General features: G+C 35.8%; 1 protein-coding gene across 2 annotated transcripts in view; it reads left to right on the forward strand.

Annotated features, from left to right (window-relative positions):
• LOC127555577 (histone-arginine methyltransferase CARM1-like) overlaps positions 1-23,071 on the forward strand; it is a 242,669-nt gene that overhangs the window by 116,507 nt on the left and 103,091 nt on the right. For both annotated transcript variants that reach the window (XM_051987990.1, XM_051987980.1), the window contains exons 3-4: positions 15,920-16,026; positions 21,170-21,274. In XM_051987990.1, the coding sequence (XP_051843950.1) occupies positions 15,920-16,026; positions 21,170-21,274 (212 nt within the window). The remainder of the gene's footprint in view (positions 1-15,919; positions 16,027-21,169; positions 21,275-23,071) is intronic.

A 23,071-nucleotide genomic window follows, 5' to 3' on the forward strand; every position in this document is an offset into this window, starting at 1 on the left:
ATCCTCTCCTCCTAATCCAGTACCTTTTGAATCATTCAGGGCACTTATAACCTGAGATCCCATTGCCCACAATAGCAGGTGCACAGGTACTAGTGAAAAAATTATTGTCCATCCTATCCCTTACCTGCCCTCACCCTCAGATCACCCCAGGTGCTGCAGCAGGCACTCTAAACAGGACATTCTGTGCTTGCAGCATGACCAATAAGTAAGAACCATACACACAAAACTCCTTTTTTGTTTTGAGTAAGATGAGTTTCCCAGAATGCACAGGCATAGAGTGATTGTGATATGAATGGTCTCATTGCACCACATATTCTTACAAATACATACAAATTCACATTTCCTATTCTTGTTAAGGTTACTACCATCTCTCCAGTTAATCTCACTCCCCACAAATCCAAGCAATTGCCAGCTCATGTCATTTCTACTCCCATGATAGTTTTAATCTACCTCTTTCCCCCAAACAAATTCATACCTTTATCACCTCTCATCTAAATTATTGCAGTATCCTTCCAATCGGTTTCCTTATCTCCAGACTATCTTTTTTAAATCAGTTGCCAGAGTGATTTTCCTAACATAGTCTGACCAGGTTGCTCTCCTACTCAGTAAACTTTGTTGGTTCTCTATCGACTCTAGGGTCAAATGTTATTTCATTATTATCTCCTTTTTTTTAAATAAGTAAAGATACACATATTTGGAACGCATACTCAGAAATATTTTATTTAGCAACAACAACAAGAACAATAAATAACAAGAATAAATGAGAACACAAATAAGAACATGAACAAGAAAATAGCATTTATAGATTACTTTAAAGTATAAAAGGAACTTTATGCATTTTATCTCATTTTTATTTCACAGACAGTCTGGGAGATAGATGGTATTATTATCCCTATTTTAAAGATGAGAAAACTGATAAAGAGAGAGAAGAAAAATTTCCAGGATCATATATCTAGTAAAGGTCTTAGATAACATTCTAAGTCGTTTGCCTCAAATCAAGTCCACCTCACTTCTTAATTGGGACCTTAAAAATGTCACTTAAAATCTCTGTTTCCACATTTGCAAAATGAGGGATAATTGAAATTCTACCACCTGTCTTAGTTATTTGAGATTCAAATAAATACTTTTCATAAAATTAAAAAAGAAATATTTTATGGATAAGATTGTACAATCAAAAGTTTGGTGACCACTGATCTGAATCTAATATATGCTTCTCCCTTATTCCATCTCTGCTGCCTGCCTTCTTTCTTTTTGACTTTACATTACCATCTCCATCAGAGTAATGATGCTGCAAAATCAGCCAATTTTGCAAAATGTGGACAAGTCTAAAATGGTCATTGGGAACAGCAGCCACGTGAGGCTAGTATAATCTCTGAAGATGTCAATCATGTGGAGTTCCAGATCTCAGTAGGCTCAGATTCTGGTCTCATATAGAGACCACCTTCATCTTCTATCCCTCAGTCCCCAGGTTGGTCATATTAATCAACAATTATATATAAAATAACCACTTTGACCTGTAGCTAGGTGACACAGTGGATGGAGCACCAGACCTGGAGTCCAAATCTAGTCTCAGATGCTTATTACCTGGGTAATTCTGGACAAGACACTTAATCTCAGTTTGCCTCAGTTTCTTCATCTGTAAAATGGGAATAAAAATAGCACCTATTTTACAGGTTTTTTGTGAGGATTAAAATGAGATAATACTTTTACAGCTCTTAGCATAGTTCCTGGCACATAGTAATCACTATGTAAATGTTAGATGTTATTATTTGTGGTAGTCATTAGTAATGAATATTTCCTAAGAATGAATGGAATTATCCCATGCATCACAGTGTGTACTTCTCAATTCAAGTGTCCCTGACCTCTCCCTACTGCCTTCAAGCCCTATAACAAGTCTGGCCTCCTCTCTTTTAATAAGTATGAAATTTCTGTCATTCCAATTTTCCTTTGTGCTAGTGTGCCAGTTCATGTTAGAAATGGAACTATTTCTCAATTACAAATCCATGTGTGTCATAGGTTTCTCTTTAGCTCCTTATATCAAAGACCACTTTGGCAACTTTTCTTCTCTCCAAATAACTGACCAAGCAAAGCATATAGAATAATTTTATAATATTGTTTTTTTAACTGATTATGACAGGCAAAAAAAAGATTAAATTATTTTCTCAGAATCATACAAGTAGAGGAAAATGAGACTGGATTTGAACTCACATCATTTCATCTCCAGATTTATTTTTCTATTCACTGTGCCATCTATTTACTCTGAGCTCTTTAATGGAAGGTTCTGTTTTTTGCCCTTCTTTAGACACCCAGTGCTTAGCGCAGTACCTGACACATACTAGTAATAAATAAGAATTGACCAAGTATCTGATTGTGAAGATTTTACATATAGAAAGATTGTTGGAATTACGCTGATTATTTAATCTACAATTGAATAGTTTCATAGTTAAGTGGAAAGAAAGAATGCTAGAAGTCATAGTTTCAGGTTCCAGCACTGTTGTTTTCTGTCTGCATTACCTTAGATAAGTCACTTCTTCTATGGGTTTTGTTTTCCTGCCCTGTAAAATGAGCAGGTTTGACTTGATGATCTTTTTGGCCTTTTTTATCTTTAAATTACAAAATTCTGTCCTAAGATGAGTGATTTACAAGTCCCCTAATTTACTGGTAATACTAAGCCCATGAAATGGTATTGGGGATCCTACAATATTCGAACTGAAGGAGACCTTACAGATCCTCTAACATAAAAGTCTACTTTAAAGTAGACTTTTAAAATCTATTCTGCTGCTAGAATGACAGATGTCACTTAGAAGTGTTAAATAATGAAAAACATTGGAGGTGTTAAAATGTTCAAGACAGGAATTTAAATTGAGACAACACATATGGCCTATTCAAGTTTATATGGTAAATAAGGTTGAGGTAGAGATTTTCTGGATATCCATGTGCCTATAAGATGGGTAGGACCAAAAAAAATGTAAAAACACATACAAATATGTACCATTGTATTTATGTCTATTCATTTTTCAATCTGGTCCAATTCCATTTGGGTTTTTCTTGCCAGATATACTGAAGTGATTTACTGTTTCCTTCTTCCAACTCATTTTACAAATGAGGAAAGTGAGGAAATAGGGATTAGGGGACTTGCCCCGTTTATTTTATAATTCACTTTCTCTACTCTGGCCAGTCCAGTTTTTTGTTGACACCTTATAAACACTTGTTAATTCACATCTCACTGCTTTTTCTCATATCATTCTTTCCACCTAAAATTCTCATCAATCTATACCTCCAATCCACTTCACATGATGATAGGATTTAGAGCTGAAAGAATAATGTAGTCTGACTCTTATTTTATAGGTAAGGAAATTTCCTTCCATAGAAATTAAATGAGTTGCCTAAACCCTATGGTAAGACTGTCAGAGTCCAGATTTGAAACCAAGTTTTCATTTCCAAATCTTAGTATTCTTTTCTATCACAATCACACTATTCTTTTTAGTCATGTCATAAAACTTTACCTCCTCTAGGTGTGAGAAGTAGTTTAAGTTTAAATTTATACAATCTTAGTATTATCAACCAAATTGTCCATCCAACTTGGCTTCATTATCTAGGGCTGAATTTTCCCATCTAACAGAACAGACCCACAGAACAGACAAGACAGCCTATCTGAGGCAATGAGGCACTGGGAAGGGAGACAAGAGGCAGCAAGACAAGACTTCAGAGAAGTCAAATTCTCACCACCATTTTATCACTATCTCCCTTTAGACCCAAACAGCTTAGGATGCTGAACCTAGACACCTTGTGAATGCCATTGCCTGTAGCCATCATATTTGGAAGCAATGTAGATGGCAATCCCTCTTCTGCACTGTCATTCCCACTGATAAAATCAAATCAGGTTCTGGTGATTTGGTGAAAAGAAAATGTCTTTTCTCGGTCTTTAGTAGCTGTGACTGTGGTCCTGTAGAAACAGTTGCTTCAAATCCTTATCAAATTACTTTGGGCAAATCATGCTATCAAGATGCCATAGAAACTCTGACTTTTTCTCTTTTTTCTCCTCAACACTTAGCATAGTGTTTTATGCTTACATTTATATTTATTATATTTATGTTGTGCTTAGCATAGAATCTAAAAAAATGCTTTTTTCCATTCACTTATTTATAGATTAGACATGGAGGAGATCCTCAGAGGTCATCTAGTTCAACCCCCTTATTTTATACATGTATGAACTAAAGTTCATGGAATTTATGATTTGCCCAAAGTAATTTGATAAGTATTTGAAGCAAGATTTGAACAGGAGTGCCTGACTCCAGTGCCAGTTTTCTTCCTAATAGACTACAAGGAATATCCAAAAAGTGACATTATTCAGTTTAACAAAAAAAAAAAAATGTTTTTCAGCAGTATCCCTAGGCAGTCAGTGTTCACATACCTTTACCCATAATCTTAAAAATAGGCAAAAATGAAGGCACAAGTGAAGATCAGTTTAACCAGATGCTGAGTATAAATATGAAACAGAGATAAACATTACCTTCAAGGAACTTAGATGCTAATATGGAGAGATAGCACATCTGGGTGGTGGGGCAGTCTCCAACAGCTGATGAAGTCACAAGAATGTTGCGTGGATCCATAGAAAAGTTATTGTCATGCCCTTTCCTGTGGCAGTGATGGTACTGAATTAAATAGTGTGCCCACCAAGCAGCAGACAGAAAGGAAGCAATCAGTCAGTTACTGTGGCAAGGCAGGAATATGGCATGGTCAGGTGGCTAAGGCCATCTAGAAGTAATCAGCTCCCACCAGTAAGCATAGTCCCAGGGAGAACAGTGCAAGTCCTGTTGGGAGGGGGTAGTGATAGATATGGCAGCATTAAGTAGTATGAAAGCAAAAATGTCATGACAGGAGGTTTGGGGCTGCTCAGCATTACTGAGCTTTCCCGCATCTGCAGGAAGTCCTTGGAGGGTCAGAGTATGTGTTTTTTTTTTTTTTTTTTTTGATATAGTATGGTAAGAGCACTACCCTTCGGGTCAGGATAGACCCATATTTAAATCCTGTTCTGACACATACTAACTTAGTATTCCTGAGCAAGTCACTGTATCTGGACCTTGGTTTAATTCGCTGTAAAATAAAAAATGATCATTCTTGACTATCTCCTAGGATAAAAGTGTGTTACAAGCTTTAAGGTGCTATTGGGCAGCTAGGTAGTACAGTGGATAGAGCACATGGCCTGGAATCAGGAAAATGAGTCTTTCTGAATTCAGATTTGTTCTCAGACATTTCCTAACTATATGATCCTGGGCAAGCCATTTAACCCTGTTCGCCTCAATCGTTTTATCTGCAAAATGATCTACAGAAGGAAATGCCAAACCACTTCAGTTTCTTTGCCAAGAAAACTTCAAAAAGGGGTACAAAGAGTCAGACACAACTTAACGAAAACTACAATAAATATATTATTAGTGTTATTATTTTATCCAAGGTAAGACATATTCCTTCGAGGCATTTCCTTACTATAAGAATTCATAGTTGTTGAAAAATGAATAATAAAAGCATTTCCTTTTATGTTCTACAATCACTGTTTGAGAGTAGTAAGTTGTTTTTTGGGGGTGGGGTTTGGTTTTTTATCATGATTGCTCATTTTTTCCTCTCTTTCCTTGTGTTCCTTGATTTTATTTTTTTCTTCCTAGCTTCTTCCCCTTCACTCTGGTTTCTGGGCAGCTACTACTGTGAAGATAGTGCTGCTCCCCATCTGTGCTCAGCATATGGGCCCAAGGCTGTTGGATAGAATGTTTTCATGTTGGCTGTTCAGAGCAGGGTTAGTCATCACATGGAAAGTCATCCATAATGGTGAAAAATTTCCGACAGGAAAGGGGAGGCAAAGAGGAATGTTTTAAGTATAGTTTATGGATGGTATTAACATGGTAGGACTATGCTAGAATTCAGGCTAGGCAATTCTGACCAAAGGAACTTCCTCAACCATGAGGTACATGACGAGGAGGAGAAAAATAGAAATTTCTATATCATTTTAAATTTATAAAAACAATTTATGTACATTAGTAAATTATTATTCCCAAGATGAGGAAAATGATATCAATAATAATAATTAAATTTTGCCTAACCATTTACAAGTGAATTAGATTAGATCCATTTCTATCTATGAGCCTTGTTATATAACATATATGATATAGCCATATGTAATCCTGAGCTACTCTCTCCTGAATCCCACAACCTAGTATTTGTGGTATGCTTTGAATAATTCCCAAACTTTTGATGTTATATAATTAAGTAAAGTAACCAAATATTTACTTGCTAATTGTAGAGATTACAGAAGAGAGGACTAAATGATACATTTCCATTTCTTAGTTATGTTAGAATGTTAAATAAAAGTGGATGGAACTTTAGTGACCCCCTTATTTGCCATATGAGAAAATTAAAGTCTATTGAAAAGTTTCTTCCTTGTTCCAAGAGGATTTATTTTGCAAATACTTTCCAAGAATTTTGACTAGTCCTATTCCAAGAATAAAAAGTTTTTGAAAGGGAAGTCAAGCTGAACTCTGATGATGTCTTTTATTCAACTCAGTTCAATTCCTTCAATTTAGCTTCAATTTACCATCTCCCAAATATGGCTATTTTCAATTGTACTCACACACATATATCATAGAACCCCTATTTCAATCTACTTTGTATATATTTTCTATTAATTTCCTAAATATAGATTGTTCCCCTAAATAGAATGTAAACTTCTTGATTTTTTTCTTTTGTATCCCTAGGCTCTAACAGTACCTGGCCTGGCATATAATAAATTCTCAATGAATGCTTGCTTAGTTGAATTTAATCAACTTTTATTAAGTTCTTAGCATATGCAAAGACACTGGAGAGACAAAGATGAAAACTGTCATAGTCCTTACCCTCTATTTGTTTATAATCTAAAAAAGAAAGGGAAATAGCATTCAACTAAATCTATACTTTGAGAACCTTTTATAGATGAACTCCTACAGTCTCAAGGCTTGGCAGTCTTTTGCCCTTAAGGAACATATGGGAACATGACCAGTGCATGAATGGATTAATGAATGAATGGCTGGATGAAAAGAAAATTCTTAAGCATTTACTCTGTGCTAAGCACTCTTCTGAGCCCTGGGAACACAGCACTAGCTCTTGATGAGTTCTTATTCTAATTTGAGGTTAGATTTCTGGGATTCTGTGAACTTGGATGAGAAAAAAAATTTTATTTTCATTAACTTTGAATTAAAATTTAAATTACTTTCCACTATCAATATAAGCAACTGGTAAATTAGCAGTACCTCTGAATTTGCCAGCAATAGAAATCACAGATATTTTCATTTCACATTGTACTGTTGCAGATATCTCAAAATCTGATTTGTGTTCATCGCTGCTTCAATCATTAGATTTGTCAGCAGAGTGCATGTGATAAGTCTTCCTGTCTACAGGTTATTGTCATAATATTGTAGAATACTGTAGTGTAATTGATTTCTTTTATAATTCTATTCATTTGATTTTATGCATTTATTATCAATATTCTGAAAAGGGATCCATCAACTTGGCCAGATTGTCAGAGGGGTCCATGATACGAAAAAACATCATCATCAATGAAGAACCTTAGTAATAAAAAAAAAAAAAACCACATATAGGCTGATTCAACTGCAAGGCAGATAGAACCAGCGATCCTCACAATGTGGTATTGAGATTGATAGTAATGCATCTTCTTCATTATCATCTGCAATAATAAGATTATATTGACATGTTGAACCATTAGATAGTAACAAGGATTTTGAGTTCTAGTTTGTTGATCCTCAGTGGCTTTGGCTATTAATTAGATAGGCTATTAGGTCTCATCTGTCCAACACTTGCTCCCTTAGATGATGGCTGTGGGGAATAGATTGTAAACAGAGTTAGTAGCCTGGAGGCATTTATATTCCCAAAGTTCTTAGGTACCTACACTGCCTCTAATAGCAGTGTTTATGGCAGATCATCAGGCAGTATGACTATTCCCCTCTCGTTCAGTGTTTTGATTTTCTCATCTTCTTGATCCATTTGATCACATCCCAATATCTTGGATACTATCTTCACTCAGTTTTCATAGACTGCTTCATATGGCTCAAAATCCTGATTCTTGCTAAATTGCTGCTTTTCTTCTCTGGAATGATGATTCTTCTATTGGATCCTTAATCTGCAGAACTACAGCCTTATTTAACTAACTCTTACTGTTTTCTTAGACTGCTCAAAATATGACTGCCTTATAAGAAGGCCCTTATTGTAATTCACTAATTAAATGCCATTGGATTAAATTCTAGGAATCTGTATTCCTGTTTATAATAGAATAATGTTATAATGATATTCCATTATGCTATTTAAGAAGTTAGAGTAATTTTTCTGTCTCTTCCTACATAGCCTGAGGCTCAGGACTCTGGATTCATACCAGTCAGATCTAATCCTGCTAACCACAAAACTCAACCTATCAGTCCATTTTCCCCACTTAGAGATAGTTACTTCAGAAAAATCTCTAAATATAGCTTGCATTTGCCTTGTGTCTGAGTTTCTCTAAATATGGGATATACAGAGAGGTTTGTTGAAGTTGATTTGTTAAATCAGTTGTTAAATTGTTAAGCCAATTGTTAAATTTTTCAGTGTGGAATACTTGCACCCTTGATATGTCAGCTGCTAGATATCAGCAGATGCTACAACTTAGGGTTAAATATGTTGTTTTGCTTAGTGCCTACACTTAAGAAAATTGTAGAGAAAATGCTGATAACGCAGTATAAACTAGAGAAAATGTGTATATTTTTTCTGGACACCTAGTTGTTGTACATTTATCTGATTACAAGGTACCATCTCCCATAGACATATTCAAGGAAGCCATGAATATGGGTAGTACAATCTTTATTTCACTCCACAGAAAATGAAAATACAAAGAGGCCCAGAAATAGAAACAAAAAAAACTATTCACTAAATCTATCAGCCAGACTCAGGAAGAACTTAACTTGAGGTTGCCATTGGAACAACTTTGGACATTCTAGTATAACTTTAGTCCTTCCGTGAGGTTCTACATATTACCTCTTAGACCTGTAATGTCACTCTGTTGACTGGTTATATTTCTTCCTGAAGGCAAACATACTTTGTTACTGATAGATAAATATTGCCCTATTCATCAGACCAGTCCTATCTGAATAACTCATAGATTTTGCTCTCCAGGTAGGATGTTGCTCAAGAACCATGTGGAATAATTCTCTTCAGCACTAGGAAATCTTCCATTACAGAAGGATAAGTCCCCAGATTCAACTAGAACTCTCTAACTTGAAATCACCCATGAGGCAAATCTCAAAAGTTGTGTTTGACTCCTTCTCAGGTCAACTGTATACAGTCTGCTTCCTTCATATGCTCCTGGAGAAATCTGTTAATACTCTGACATCTTTTCAACTATCTCTTCAACTAAAAAGTCCACTCTCTCGATACTCTCTTTCAGCAAAAACATCCCATGTGTATCCCTGCCTCAAGGCAGCCATTTCCAGTTTCCAAGAGAAGGGAAGGGTAGAAAGAGCAGAGGCTTCCCTTTATTCTGAAACAGGTCTACACAGTCTGTTTTCTCAGTAGGAGAAGGTGAAAAAGATCTAAGAGAGAAATGTGGTTTCTCAGCTTTATAGAAAAGATAGCTAAGAAAAGAGAGTCCATCCTTTTCAGTCCCATTCAACAAATTATTTTGAAGATCTGATCACTTAAAATATATACTCAGCAACGTACCCATTGGATATGTCCAACTCTACATGAGAACATGCCCCTCAAATGCTTACAAATAAAGGTTTATTCCCTATAAACTTCTCAAGTTGATTAAAGATTCCATGATCAAACTACACATACACACACATAAGAATGGATCATATTTGGTGTAATTCAAGACTGATGCATCATATTGGTAAATTTCTGATTTCTGTTATGTCTCGATAGCAATGTAGTTCGGTGGATAGAGCAGAGGACTTAGAGTTAGGAAGAGCTGAGTTTATTTCCTACTTTAGACACTTATTGACTGTGTGATCCCCAGACAAGTCATTTAAGATCCCTCACCTTCAGTTTCTTCATTTATAAATTTAGATAAATTCAAATGAGTTACAGTTGTAAAGCACCTAACAAACATTCAAGCACTTATATAAATGGCAGCCTCTATAATCCTGTATGGTCATCTGTGTCACCAATTAGATGTTACTCTTTTATAATAAAGGAGTCTTTCATCTTACTAAATGAGACCCCTGTACAAGCAGCCCCTGGGAAAGGAACACTTAAAATTTTAACTATTTAAGAGCTGCAGGTAAAAAATAATTTCTTCCACTTGCTCTTTTTTTAAATGAAGCAATGGAACAAAAGGAAGAAGTGATGTGTCCTAGCAGTCCAGGTCCAGGAATGTAAATATGTGTCCCAAATAGAAAATCATGTATTTTAATGATTCAGGACAGAAATTTTAAAGGGCACATGTATAGTCATGGTCACAGCCAGAAATGAATGTGTAGACTGAAACATTTAGTGTCCCCATCCACAGACTAGAGAGAATACTGATAACTGACCTATACTTATGGCATAGAATTTTCCATGATTTTATGAAATGTTCATGGAAATTGGAATTAGAAGACCTGGATTTGTGGCTTCAATCTGCTAATTACATATTGTATGACATTGGGCAATTTAATTTAGCTCTCCAAGCCTCTGTTTAATTTAAACCCTTATTAAGCACTTAATATATGGAGAGAAGAAGGGGAAAGAATCCCTGCCCTCAAGGAATTTAAATTTTAACGGGCAGACTAAATGAACCCACAGAAAAAGGTAGAAATGTAGAAAGGATTTTCAAGAAATTTCAGGAGTAGGATAGACAGAAGAAATAGGCAAAGCTTTGCAAAAGGAGGTTGTACCTGAATTGTCCTTTGAAAGAAGCTGGAGATTGGCAGAGATGGGAAAAGTATTTGAGAGGAGGGAACCTACCTGGACAAAGACATAGAAGCAAGAGCTGAAACCAGGCTAGTTTGACTAGAAGAGAAGGGAGAAAAGGAACAAATATTTATTAAGCATCTATTATGTGTCAAGCACTGCACTAGATGTTTTGATCCACACAACAACTAAATGCTATATTACCCATTTTACTATTGAGGAACCTGAGGCTTAGTGATCTCTATTAGGAAGTACCTGATGCTGTATTTGAACTCAGGTCTTCCTGACTCCAGGTCCAGCATTCTACCCTTTGGAGCCACCTACCTGCTTCTGAAAAGCACATAAAGAAAAACCATGTGAAGTAGAGTGATATGAAATGAGACTGCAAAGGAAGGTGGTAACCAGTCTATAGTGGATTTGGAATGTTTAAATGCCAGGCTGAAGATATACTTATCCTAAAGATGAGGCAGAACTACTGAAGATCTGAGTTAGGGGAGTTTCAATAATATTTATCTTGGCAGCTTTGTGGAAAATGAATTAGAAAAAATGGAGATAATAATATGCTCACTATCTCTAGGGAGTTGCATGAGAATCGAATTGTCATTTGTTGTTGAAAAACTATGCAAAAAAAATCAACTTCATGATTTTATAGTTATACTTATTTTAAAAAAATTAAACTGCCATCTATTAAGTATCTGGCACTTTATCAGGTTCCAAGGATAAATAACACAAGGAGAGTCCCTGACTTCAAGGACCTAATATTCTTCTGGGGAAATGTAAGTATGTAGAGATAGGGCGGCTGAGTAGCCCCATGGATAGAGATCTGGGTTTGGCATTAGGAAGACTCACTTTCCTGAATTTAAATCTAGCTTCAGACACTTATTAGCTGTGTGACCCTTAGGAAGTCACTTAATTCTGTTTGCCTCAGTTTCCTTATCTGTAAAATGAGCTGGAGAAGGAAATGGCAAATCATTCCAGTATCTTGACAGAGTTGGACATGATTACAAAGTTACTGAACATGTAGAAATAAATATATCTGATAGGATGTGATGGGGGGATGTGGATCAGGGGAGACTTCACAGAGGAAGGGGATATCTAAACTAAATATCTATTGTGACATAGGTTCTTTTAAGTCAAATAAAAAAAGAGAACATTCTAGGCTTGAGGACTACACAGACTATACTGAAATAGTAGATGACATGTTAAGTTCAGAGAACAGCTGGTAATCTACTTGGAAATTTTAATAATGTGAAATAAAATTGGAAGGAAATGATGGAGGCAGATTATGAAAAGCTTTAAATACCAGGAAATGATTGAGGTGGTTTAAAGTTTAGAAGACCCTAAGAATTTCTGTTTCAAAAACATTTTCAAAATCTGCTTTTTTCTCATTTTAATTATGACTTTCTACCCACATTTTCTTCCTTGCTTTAGCTATTCGATTTGCATGTAGGATATACTCTATGTACAGGAACTAATTGAGAATAGAGACAGATGGACCTCATAAGGTTTCCAAGTCCTAAATCTTTACATAGATGAAACCCCCAGTGTGGGAACAACTGAAACTCCTAATTTTATTCATTATCAATTTCTACTCATCCTTTAAAGCCCAACTCAAAAGTACCCCCATGGCTCTGGCAACTATATTGATTCAACCTCAATACCTCATCTGAGCTGTGGTTCCACATCTAAAAGTACCTGCAGGACATCTTTACCTGATTATCCTAAGAGCATCCAAAATTCAAAATATCGTTAAATGAAAGCATCATCTTCTGTCTCCCTGTTTCTTTTATGGTAAAGTCATGTTTCCTGGTACCCTAACTCAGAAACTAAAAATAACCTTTCATTCTTCTGCCTCTATCTTCCCCTCCCAGTTCAATGATTTGTAAAGTCTTCCCAATTCCATCTGTTTGGCATCTTATTTTCACTCATCATGCTACTTGCCCTTACCTGAAATATAATAATGTTATAGATCTATCTCTTCTTACTAGTCCAACTTTCACAAGGCTATGAAAATAATCTTTTTCATTAAATGAGCATTTATTTGATAAACACTTGAATGTGTGCTGTGCAGATCGCGTTCCAAAATAAAATAGTTCCTGCCCACAAGGAGCTTCCATTCAATGTCTACTTCCTAGTGCACTGTCACCTACCTCCTCAAAAGCCAGCAGTGTTCCCTATTACTTCTGGGATAAAATAGCAGGAATTTATTTCAATTCCTCTATAGTCTGGCTATAACTTATACTTCCAGACTTATTTCCCATTCACTTTCTTTTCCTGAAATCTATATTTCAGCTAAATTATAGACTGTTCTTTTTCTTCATCTTCCTCCTTTTTCCCTGGAACATTTTCCTTCACTCTCTTAACCTATTACAATCCTCTTTCTTCAAAGTCTCTTTCGTAGAATAGCTTCTTGATTTAGCTATCCTTGATCCCAGCAGCTGAAACACATGCATAGGTTATTAAAATTGAAAGGGTCCTTAGATATGAGTCAAAAGATCACAGAATTTAGAACTTAAGAAGACTTTAGAGGTCATTTAAATCTAATTGGTCTTTTTCTAGGGAAGAAAACTGAAGTTCAGAATGATTAACTGACTTTGTCCAAGTCTCCATAGTCAATAGCAAAGATACTGAGGATTTTAGCCCACATTCATAACTCCAGATCTGTAATGGGACATTACTTCTCTAATGATCTCTCTCTCTCCTCAAAGTTTCCTAAAATGTCATAACTGGATGTGTCAATGTGAAAGTGAAAATTATGCTGGATATGAAGTCAAAAATCCTGTGTTCAAATCTCAGCTCTGCTGCATAATACTTATGTGATATCAGGCAACTCACAATATCTCTTCTCTGAAATGAGGGCATTGAATTTGGAACTATGTTCAAAAAGTTATCAAACTGTGCATACCCTTTGATCCTATGTGACTTTGGGCTTATATCTTAAAGAGATCTTAAAGGAGGGAAAGGAACCCACATTGCAAAATTGAGTGGCTAGAAACTGGAAACTAAATGAATGCCCATCAGTTGGAGAATGGCTGAATAAGTTATGGTATGTGAATGTTATGGAATATTATTGTTCTGTAAGAAATGACCAGCAGGATGATTTTAGAGAGGTCTGGAGAGACTTACATGAACTGATGCTAAGTGAAATGAGCAGAACCAGGAAATCATTGTACATGGTAGCATCAATGTTATACAATGATCAATTCTGATGAATATGACACTTTCCAACAATGAGATGACTGATACCAATTCCAATGATCTTGTGATGAAGAGAGCCATCTACACCCAGAGAGAGAACAGCGGAAACTGAATGTGGATCACAACAAAACATCCTCACTCTTTTTGTTGTTGTTGGCTTGCATTTTTGTTTTCTTACTCATTTATTTTCCTTTTTGATCTCATTTTTCTTGTGCAGCAAGAGAATTTTATAAGTATGTTTACATATATTGGATTTAACATATATTTTAACACATATAACATATATTGGATTGCTTGCCATCTAAGAGAGGAGATGGAGGCAAGGAGGGGAAAATCTGAAACACAAGACTATGCAAGGGCCAATGTTGAAAAATTATCTGTGCATATGTTTTGAAAATAAAGTTTTAAAAATTAATAATAAAAAATAAAGTTATGCATCAAAGCAAAATAAAATAAAATAAAATGAGGGCATTGAATTGCATGATCCCTAAGGTTCCTTCCAATTCTAAATATATGATCCTACCTTGTACTAGATTTAATTTCTGCATATTATCTCATCACTACCCCTCTCTAAAAGCTCTAAAAGCAGAGAGCATAGTGTTATGTATATAGTAGGCAGTTAGTAAATAAGTCAGCCCAATATAGTAGATAGAAAACTAGGCTTAGAATGAGGAAGGGATCATACTCAATAACCTCAAGATTCTTTCCAATTCTACATCTATAAATCCTATAAATTATTGAGTTCAGTGTTTAGCACCTCTGTTCATTCTCCCCAGTCTGTAATGTTCTGTCTCTCTCCTTTTTTGCTGGACACCACCCCCAACATAACACTTCATTTTACATCTTAGATTTGACATTTAGTAGGTTTATGCACTTAAACAAATCCCTTTTTTCTTTCTGAACCTCAGTTTCCATAATGGCACAATGACATGGGATGTGGGTTGCATACAATTATTCATAAAATCATTTCACTCCTCAGATCATCATTTCCATATCTCCTTACTGCACTTTTTTTGATTATCTGTATGTTATCTCCTGTCAGATGGTGAGTTCATTTAAGCTTGGGACAATGTCCTATCTGAAGTTTCTCTCTCCACCCCACCCTCTGCACACAGGTATTTGATAAACTCTAGTTGAATTGAATTTTGGAATTTGTCATTGAGTTACCTTACTACATGCCTTTGTGCCGGATCCCTACTAAGATACTTTTATGCACATTATCTGTCCGTATCTCTGAGATGTCTCACTTGAAGTTTAATAATGCCAATAGAGAACACAAATTTCATCAATTAAATTTTTTCAAACAAAAATCCTTCCCTCCTTCCTATCTCCCTGCCCCCATATTTGTAAAGCACTTAGCACAGTACCTGTTATATAGTGGGAAGTATATACATGCTTATTATTTCTTCCCCTTAATTGAGAAAGCAAGAACAAACAAGTTTTAAAAAGGAGAATTTTTGACAATAAACAGGACTAGAAGGGAATTCAGAAGCTATCTTCAGTCCAACCCTCTAGTTTTCTAGATGAAGAAACCACAGATCTAAAATGTTCACAACTTGGTCAAAGTCACACAGGAAATTAGTACCAGGGGAGGGATTCAAATGTAATGTAAATAAAGGTGAGTTCTCTCTAAACAGGCAAAACAAAACAGGTTAGCCTCTCAACCATTGTTCCAATTCTCCCCAAGATGTTAGAAAGAGGTAAGGGCACTGTCCTTCCATTATTATTTTCTCAGTTGTCCTTCTTAAGGACAGGCAGCTTAGTAGATCCTACCATTCCAAGCATGTGGACTTTTACCTGTACTTTTCCCTTTCAGAATACAGTACATTTTCAAATGCCTTAGAGAGATATCGGAAGCAGAAGAAGGAATACTCAGTGTTCAGTCAGCGGACAGAGGCGGCCTCTGCTGCACAGTATTTTCAGGTATGAAGGAAAATAATAGAGACTAACACTGATGTGATGATTTGAGATGTACGTTCTCATGTGAGTTGTTCAACCATCTTATGAAGTAAGTGCTACAGGTGTTATTAGCCCATTTTACAGATAAAAAAGCTGAGGCTTAGAGAGTTAAGATGATTTTTACACGGTCTAGTAAATGACAAATTTAATCTGGATTTAAACTCAAATCTTCTTGGGTTCTGTATTCTATCTATAATTCCATATAACCTAGAATTTCAGTCTTCTGTTTGAGAAATTGTCTAAACTAATATTTCATTTCTCAGGGGACTCCCTTGAGTCCTTACATCCCATTATCATATTTCTCCTGTATTTAAATATATCAGCACTGCCTATCTAGTATTATTGTGAGGGAAGTAGTTTTTTCTTTGTTTGTTTTTTGAAAACAAAGTTCTATGGGAGTTTGTTATGGCAGCAGTGGAGGACAGCAGCAGTAAATATTTCTGTATCATTGTGTAATTAATTTGTCAGAGAGCCCCACCATAAAAGGATCTCTCAAATTCCATGATAAGTTGTCATGAATATCTCTTAACTCAATCTTCTACTAAGAAACATGGGAATACATGAACAGCCACATATTCCAATACCCTTTCCCCAATTTTAGAAGTATGTTAGCTGCATTGTTCCAAAGAAATAAAAATCAACTAATAGGATCTTGATATGGTGAAAAGAGTACTGAGTTTAGAGAAAGAAAATTTTAAAGAAATCCTGGTTTTGCCTCTTACTACATGTATATTTAACTTTACGCAAGGCATTTTGCCACTTTGAGGCTGCCTCCTCATCTGCAAATTAAGGAGGTTGGACTATGTAATCTCTAAGATCTCTTCCAGCAGTGATCTTATTATCATCTGCAATAGACAAATCATAGTCGCTTAATGTCCAGCAGTGATTTGATATATGAACTTTTTATGGCTTTGGTTGTACTGCCTTTTGTGAGAGTCTGGTAGCCAGCTATCAGGCTCACAATTCCATCTGTGTCCTGTGGATACTAGCAGGGGGAAGTCTGAGGTCCTCTCCCTGAGGTAGAATGCTCTTGTTAAAAAAAAAAAATAGTATTGGATCAATGCTGGACTAGAGAATTTGGGTTCAAATTCTCACTTTTTTTACTTGGTGTATCATTGTAGACAAGTCATTTAACTTCTTCAAACCTGTTTCCTCATCTGTAAACTGGCAAATTAAAAAACCACCTTTCACACATGAGCAAATTAAGGCCCAGAGAGAAGAATTGGATGCATAAACCACACAGTTTTCAAGTGGCAACTAGACCTCAAATCCTTATCTTTTCCAAATCCATTACTCTTCCCACTCCCTCAATGTTTTCTCCTCAGAGAATGATTAAATTACCAAAATTAGTAATAATCACAATAATATGTGACCCATAATTATGTTCTTTTAGCAAAAAATAAAACTTCAGCATTCATTAAGATTTCCATTTTCTTGAGGTATATCCTCTCTCTTGATTATGCCTCTGAATGCACACATCCCACTAGTGACATCAAGTTGTTTTTAGAGGATTTTGTGATTCTGTTCTGGGCCACAAAAAAAGTGACTATAATACCAATTCTATTTGTAAACAGTATGATAACCTCATCCAAACCTACAGCCCTTCTTATCTCTCAATAATAGGATTGGCCATCTCTTCCTCAGGAAACTACTTCCTAATTGTCCAGAGACTAGTCAGGCTCTCCACTTGTTCTACAATTTACTTTCATTAACTAAATAGTCACATTTACTGAAACTGATAAGTACTAGGTCTCAACCCAAGTGAACTAATATTCTCAAGTAATTCCTGAAGAATATGTAATATGACTTCGTACTAATTCTTACCTTTGGCAGAGTAGACTAGAGCCCTTGATTTCTGGCTTATAGTCAGAAGATATTAAATTGAATCCATTTCAGGTACTCATTGGTTGTGTAACCCCGGGCAACTCCCTTTTCTACAGGCTCCAGTACCTCCATCTGTATATATTCCAACTCTCTTCAAATGTTTTCTTTCCTTGAATTAATACTGGCTCACTCATCTCACTCATACTTTTATTAGCTATTGGTATGGTATCTCAGGAGGAAAAACTACCATTCATTCAAAGTCCTAGTGGTAATCCCATTGTAGAGAAGATACATTTTTTTCCCTATTTCTAGAGCTCCTGAGTCCTAACTAATATGCTTTTTTGAAATACAAAATGAGTCACAAATTTGACTCTCAAATGAAAAAAATCTTTCTTCAAAAAATAAAAACATGAATAATCATAACCTTTACCCAATAGAGAGGGCATCTAGAGTGACTTGCCTGGAATCAGGAAGATTCACCTTTCCAAGTTTGAATCTGATCTTAAATCCTGGGCAAGTCACTTTGCCCTATTTGCCTTAGCTTCTTTATCTATGATCCCTATGGTAAAGAAGATCTTTTATGGTAATGAAGTCCTTTTCAGAACTAAACCTACTATGAGGTACTTTTTTCCTCCTCATAACTTCTTTCTTTTAGTGGTGTCTTTCTCCTTACTATAGCTAACTCTGATTAATCTGCTAAACTCCTTTAAGGTCAATCAATGGCATACCCAGGCTCCATGGTATATTCCTCTAAGTGATTCTTTCAGTCTTCTCCTTGGTAACCCTATTGCTCTCCAAATATGTTTCATATTTATCACTCTTGGTGCCTATGTTACCTCTTCATTTTTTCTGAAACTTCTTATGCTGAATAGATGTCCCTTTTGGCAAAGAAGAAAAAAAAGCACATGGTTCTGAGATTGGAGTGACAATGAACTTAGAGAAATCTAGCAGTAAGATACTGTGAGTAGGGAAAGCTGTGTTATCTTTTCACTCCTAAATCTACATGTCCTTCTTATTATTTTGTTTCTATCAAGAGTCTGACCATCTTTTCATTCATCTAGGTTGATATACACCATCCTTTTAAATCTAAAGTCAGAAACCTAGGCATCATCCTCCATTATTCATTTTCACCCCATATAGTCCATCCATTGCCAGGTCTTTTCAATCCTTCCTCCATGATTTCTTTTGCCTTTGCCCTATTTTTTTTCATTCATAGTCAAACGCACATCATCTCTCACCTAGATAGTCTCAATAGTCTCCTGCTTAGTCTGCTAATCTCTATTGGACTGTGTCCAGTCTCTTGTATCTCTGATTTGCCCTTCTCACACCTGCCAAACCAATATCCCTAAAATCCAGATCTAACTATGTCACTTCCCTACCAAAGAGGGGAGAAGGGAAGAAAGAAAAGAGGGAAGGGAAGAGAGGGGAAAAGAAAAATGAAGGGAAGTCATGTAAGCATTATTAAGTACCTATTACCAAGCACTTTACAAAGAGTATTTCATTTGATTTTCACAAACAACCCTATGAAATAGGTGCTATTATGATCTCCATTTTATAATTGAAGAGATTGAAGCATATAGGGCTTAAGTGATTTGTCATACAGCAAGTCACACATCTGAGGCTGGAATTGAACTCAAATTTTCTTTACTCCAGGTCCATTGTTTTGTCTCATATACTACCTACTTGTCTCATCAATGGTTTCTTATCCCTAACCCTTGACAATCTAGCTCCAAACTTTCTTTCCAAAATTACTACAGATTATTTTTTCTTATGCATCCTATGCTCTAATCAAGTTGCTATTCCTTGTATATGGTATTATTCTCTTGTCTCTGTACTTTTGAATAGATTGTCTCCCAGTTCTGAAGTGGTCTCCTTTCTCACCTTCACTTTTTGAAATTCTTGCCTACCTTTTAGACTCAGCTAAAATGCCACATCTCATACAAGGGATCTTTCATGTTTCTTTAAGTATTAGTATGACCCCTACTGAAATTATTTTATATTTCCCTGAGTTTATGCTGTTTCACCAAATAGAACATAAGTTCTTTGAGAACAGACATGATTTCATTTTTAGCTTGTTATCCCTAGCATGGTATCTGGCCCATAAAATGCATTTAATAAGCTCAATAAGTTTATTGAGGTGAACATAATCTCTGAGGTTCCCTCCAGCTCAAATTTTTATGTTTCTATGACAAACATCCATGTATGTGTATAATCATATACATATATGTATATATACCTTCTATATATTTTGGTAATAATGAATTCCTAACTTCTTGGGTTCACTACTGCATAGCCAGAAATATATTCAATTTGATAACTTGGAGAAGAGAATTGACATGGTTCCACTTGATCATAATGTGTATGAGGATTATATCTCTCTAAGAAAGAATTATTACTTTTCAGATTTCATAGAAAAATCATATCAGCTGTATACGCTTGAAGAGAGACTCCCCTATTAGCATTAATATTGAATCCGCTTTTTGAAACCTGGGAATAATTTGAGTTGGCACTTTTTTGTTTAATAAATGAGCATTTCTACTTAAGTGCAATAGTTTTAAGAGGTACATATTTTATTTTAACATTGAATGTGGAGCCTGAGAGGTAGGTTAGGACTGAATATCCGTGGCTTATGTGTTAAGGTCCCATCTCTGACAATACCTGTATCTTTGAGAAAATCATCTCATCCATAAAATGAGCTCTAGAGGTAGGATCTCTTGGCCATTCTCTTACTTTCTATCCTCCCAGCAAAATCCAACAATGGAAAAAGAGGATACTTAAAAAGTCAGGGATTCACCAAAATGTCATGGTACACTAATTTTGTGTAATGTTGTCATAGAAACAAGGGCAAGGCAAATGTCAATTGGACCCAATCTTTATTCTAAGTCCTGTTCTTCTTGTCTCCCTTCTCTTTCTCTGGTATTTTCCAGCTTCCACCTACTACTTGTTTTGTGATTCTGCTTGTTTTTAAGGGAGATTCTCCATCAATCTTTTGAACATTCTCAGTCTTATATATAGAAAGTGTTTTAAAGGTACATTGTGGAATTGAGTTGGTTTGAATGAAATATGTTCTTTTTGTGAGTGAGAATATTCTCCACCAATCTTGGAGAAAGCAAATATTTAGGATTTGAATTCTGTCTCTGGTACTTATCAGTCACATAACCCTGAATGCAGTATGTCTACATTCTAAACCTCAATTTTCCCATCTGTAAAATGAAATGATTGAAATCGATGATCTTTAAGGGTCCTTCCAGTTGTGTGACTGCAACTTATCTTTTCCTTTTAGTTTTATGGATGTATATCCCAACAGCAGAATATGCTACAAGATTTTGTGAGGACAGCTACCTACCACAGAGCCATTCTTCAGAACCACACAGACTTTAAAGACAAGGTGAGTCTTCTAGTTGGGGTTAATTGCATATGAATTTAACAAAAAATAATAGAAAAAAGTCTGAATTTCTAGAAACTATACAGTGACCCTGACAAGCAGGTCAAGATTGAATTGGGGAGGAGGGGCTTATGTGTTTATATATTATATTTCCCCAGTAGAATATAAGCTTCATGAGCATAGGAAATGTTTTTAATCTTCTCTTCATATCCTTGCCGCCTAGAACATTACCTTATACCTAGAAGTTGCTTAATAAAAGCTTAGTGGGCTGGATTAGACACAATGGCATTTTAATGATTCCTGATTTTGCCTTCTGTTGAGTGGTTTGTTGTTACTATCATAGTACAGACACACCCAACTCTTTATGACTTCATTTGGGGTTTTCTTGGTAAAGATGCTGGAATAGTTTGACATTTCCTTCTCTAGCTCATTTTACATGTGAGGAAACTGAGGCAAAAGGGGTTAAATGACTTGCCCAGGATCACAGAGTAAGAGATTTTGGTTATTATAGATACTGAGTAGCCCTACAGGGAATATTCCACCTTTAGCTACTTCACTGTATCTATTTCCATCATAGAACTGGTATGAGTGTTACTTTAAATAGATTGCAACATTTTTTGGTGTTAGTGTTCCATGATTCTTCGTTACTAGTTAGTATATAGTTAATATATAGAGTAGCATTTCTCTAATGGGAAAACAAGATAACATAGCTGGGAGAGCATAGGAGTAGGAGCCTAGAGAATGAGATTTAGTCCTTTCTTGCAATACTATGTGATCCTGAAGAAATAATTTTCTATTCATGGACTTTATTTTCTTCAGTAGTTAAATGTGGGCATTAGAAAAAGTCACTATCAAATAGAGGAGTGGATTTACAATCAGACAAGCTAAGTTAGAATCCTGGTTCTTTCCATTATATAAACATAGAGAAGCCACTTAACCTCTCTTTGTCTCATTAAGTGCTTCTTGTTCTAGATTGGTAATCCTCTGATTCTCTGAATAGAGCCATAAGGTCTCTTTTTTGCTCAGTGATACTTGTGAAAACTGTGACTTCCTCCTAGATGCTTATCTTCTAATGGAACAAAAGAGCTGTGCAGAAGCTTTAATTTTTTTTTTTTGCTTGAATTTTTATTGGAAATCAGACTAAAATTATCTTGAGATCTCTTTTCCAAAGATGTCTTTTTCCTCATCTTCTCAATAAGAGGCTTCCCAAAGGATTTTTTTTTAATTAAGAAGAAAATGGCTGTGTAGAAATCCTTCATGAGAATCTCTCCCTCCACTCCCACCCCTAAACCTCCCAAGACCTAAGGACTGGTGAAGAAACTAATTTTGTTCCTTAAACATGAATAGGAATTTGGACTGTTTTCTTAAACATCCGCAGTTTGTCCAAAGCTATTTTTAACCTTAAAAAGCTTGATTTTTCATTCTGCCGTATCCCAGCAATTTTAATGAAAAATTTGGCTTTGCCAGAACATTGTTGGCTGAGAATTGTGTCTGGACTGTATCCAGGGGACTGACCCTGTTGGTCATCCACCAGCCTCTCTTTCTCAGAGCTTGCCTTAATTGCAGTCTGCCTATTTTTAGCTTCTTGCAAAGTGTGCACTAGGGAAAGTCCATCAACCTAAAGGTGCTGGGCTGTAGAGTTTAATTCGGAAATGTTTTGACATGTTTGTCAAGGCACTGGTTTCTGGAAGCAAGAACTTGCAACAGCGGGCATCATCTGAAAATGAATTTTAAAAATCAGCATTTTAGCAAAGAAGAGAATCCATAATGTAGCAACTTTTTACTGCTTCTTGATGTGAT

This window comes from Antechinus flavipes, chromosome 1, assembly GCF_016432865.1.
Source record: "Antechinus flavipes isolate AdamAnt ecotype Samford, QLD, Australia chromosome 1, AdamAnt_v2, whole genome shotgun sequence".
Lineage (NCBI taxonomy): Eukaryota > Metazoa > Chordata > Mammalia > Dasyuromorphia > Dasyuridae > Antechinus > Antechinus flavipes.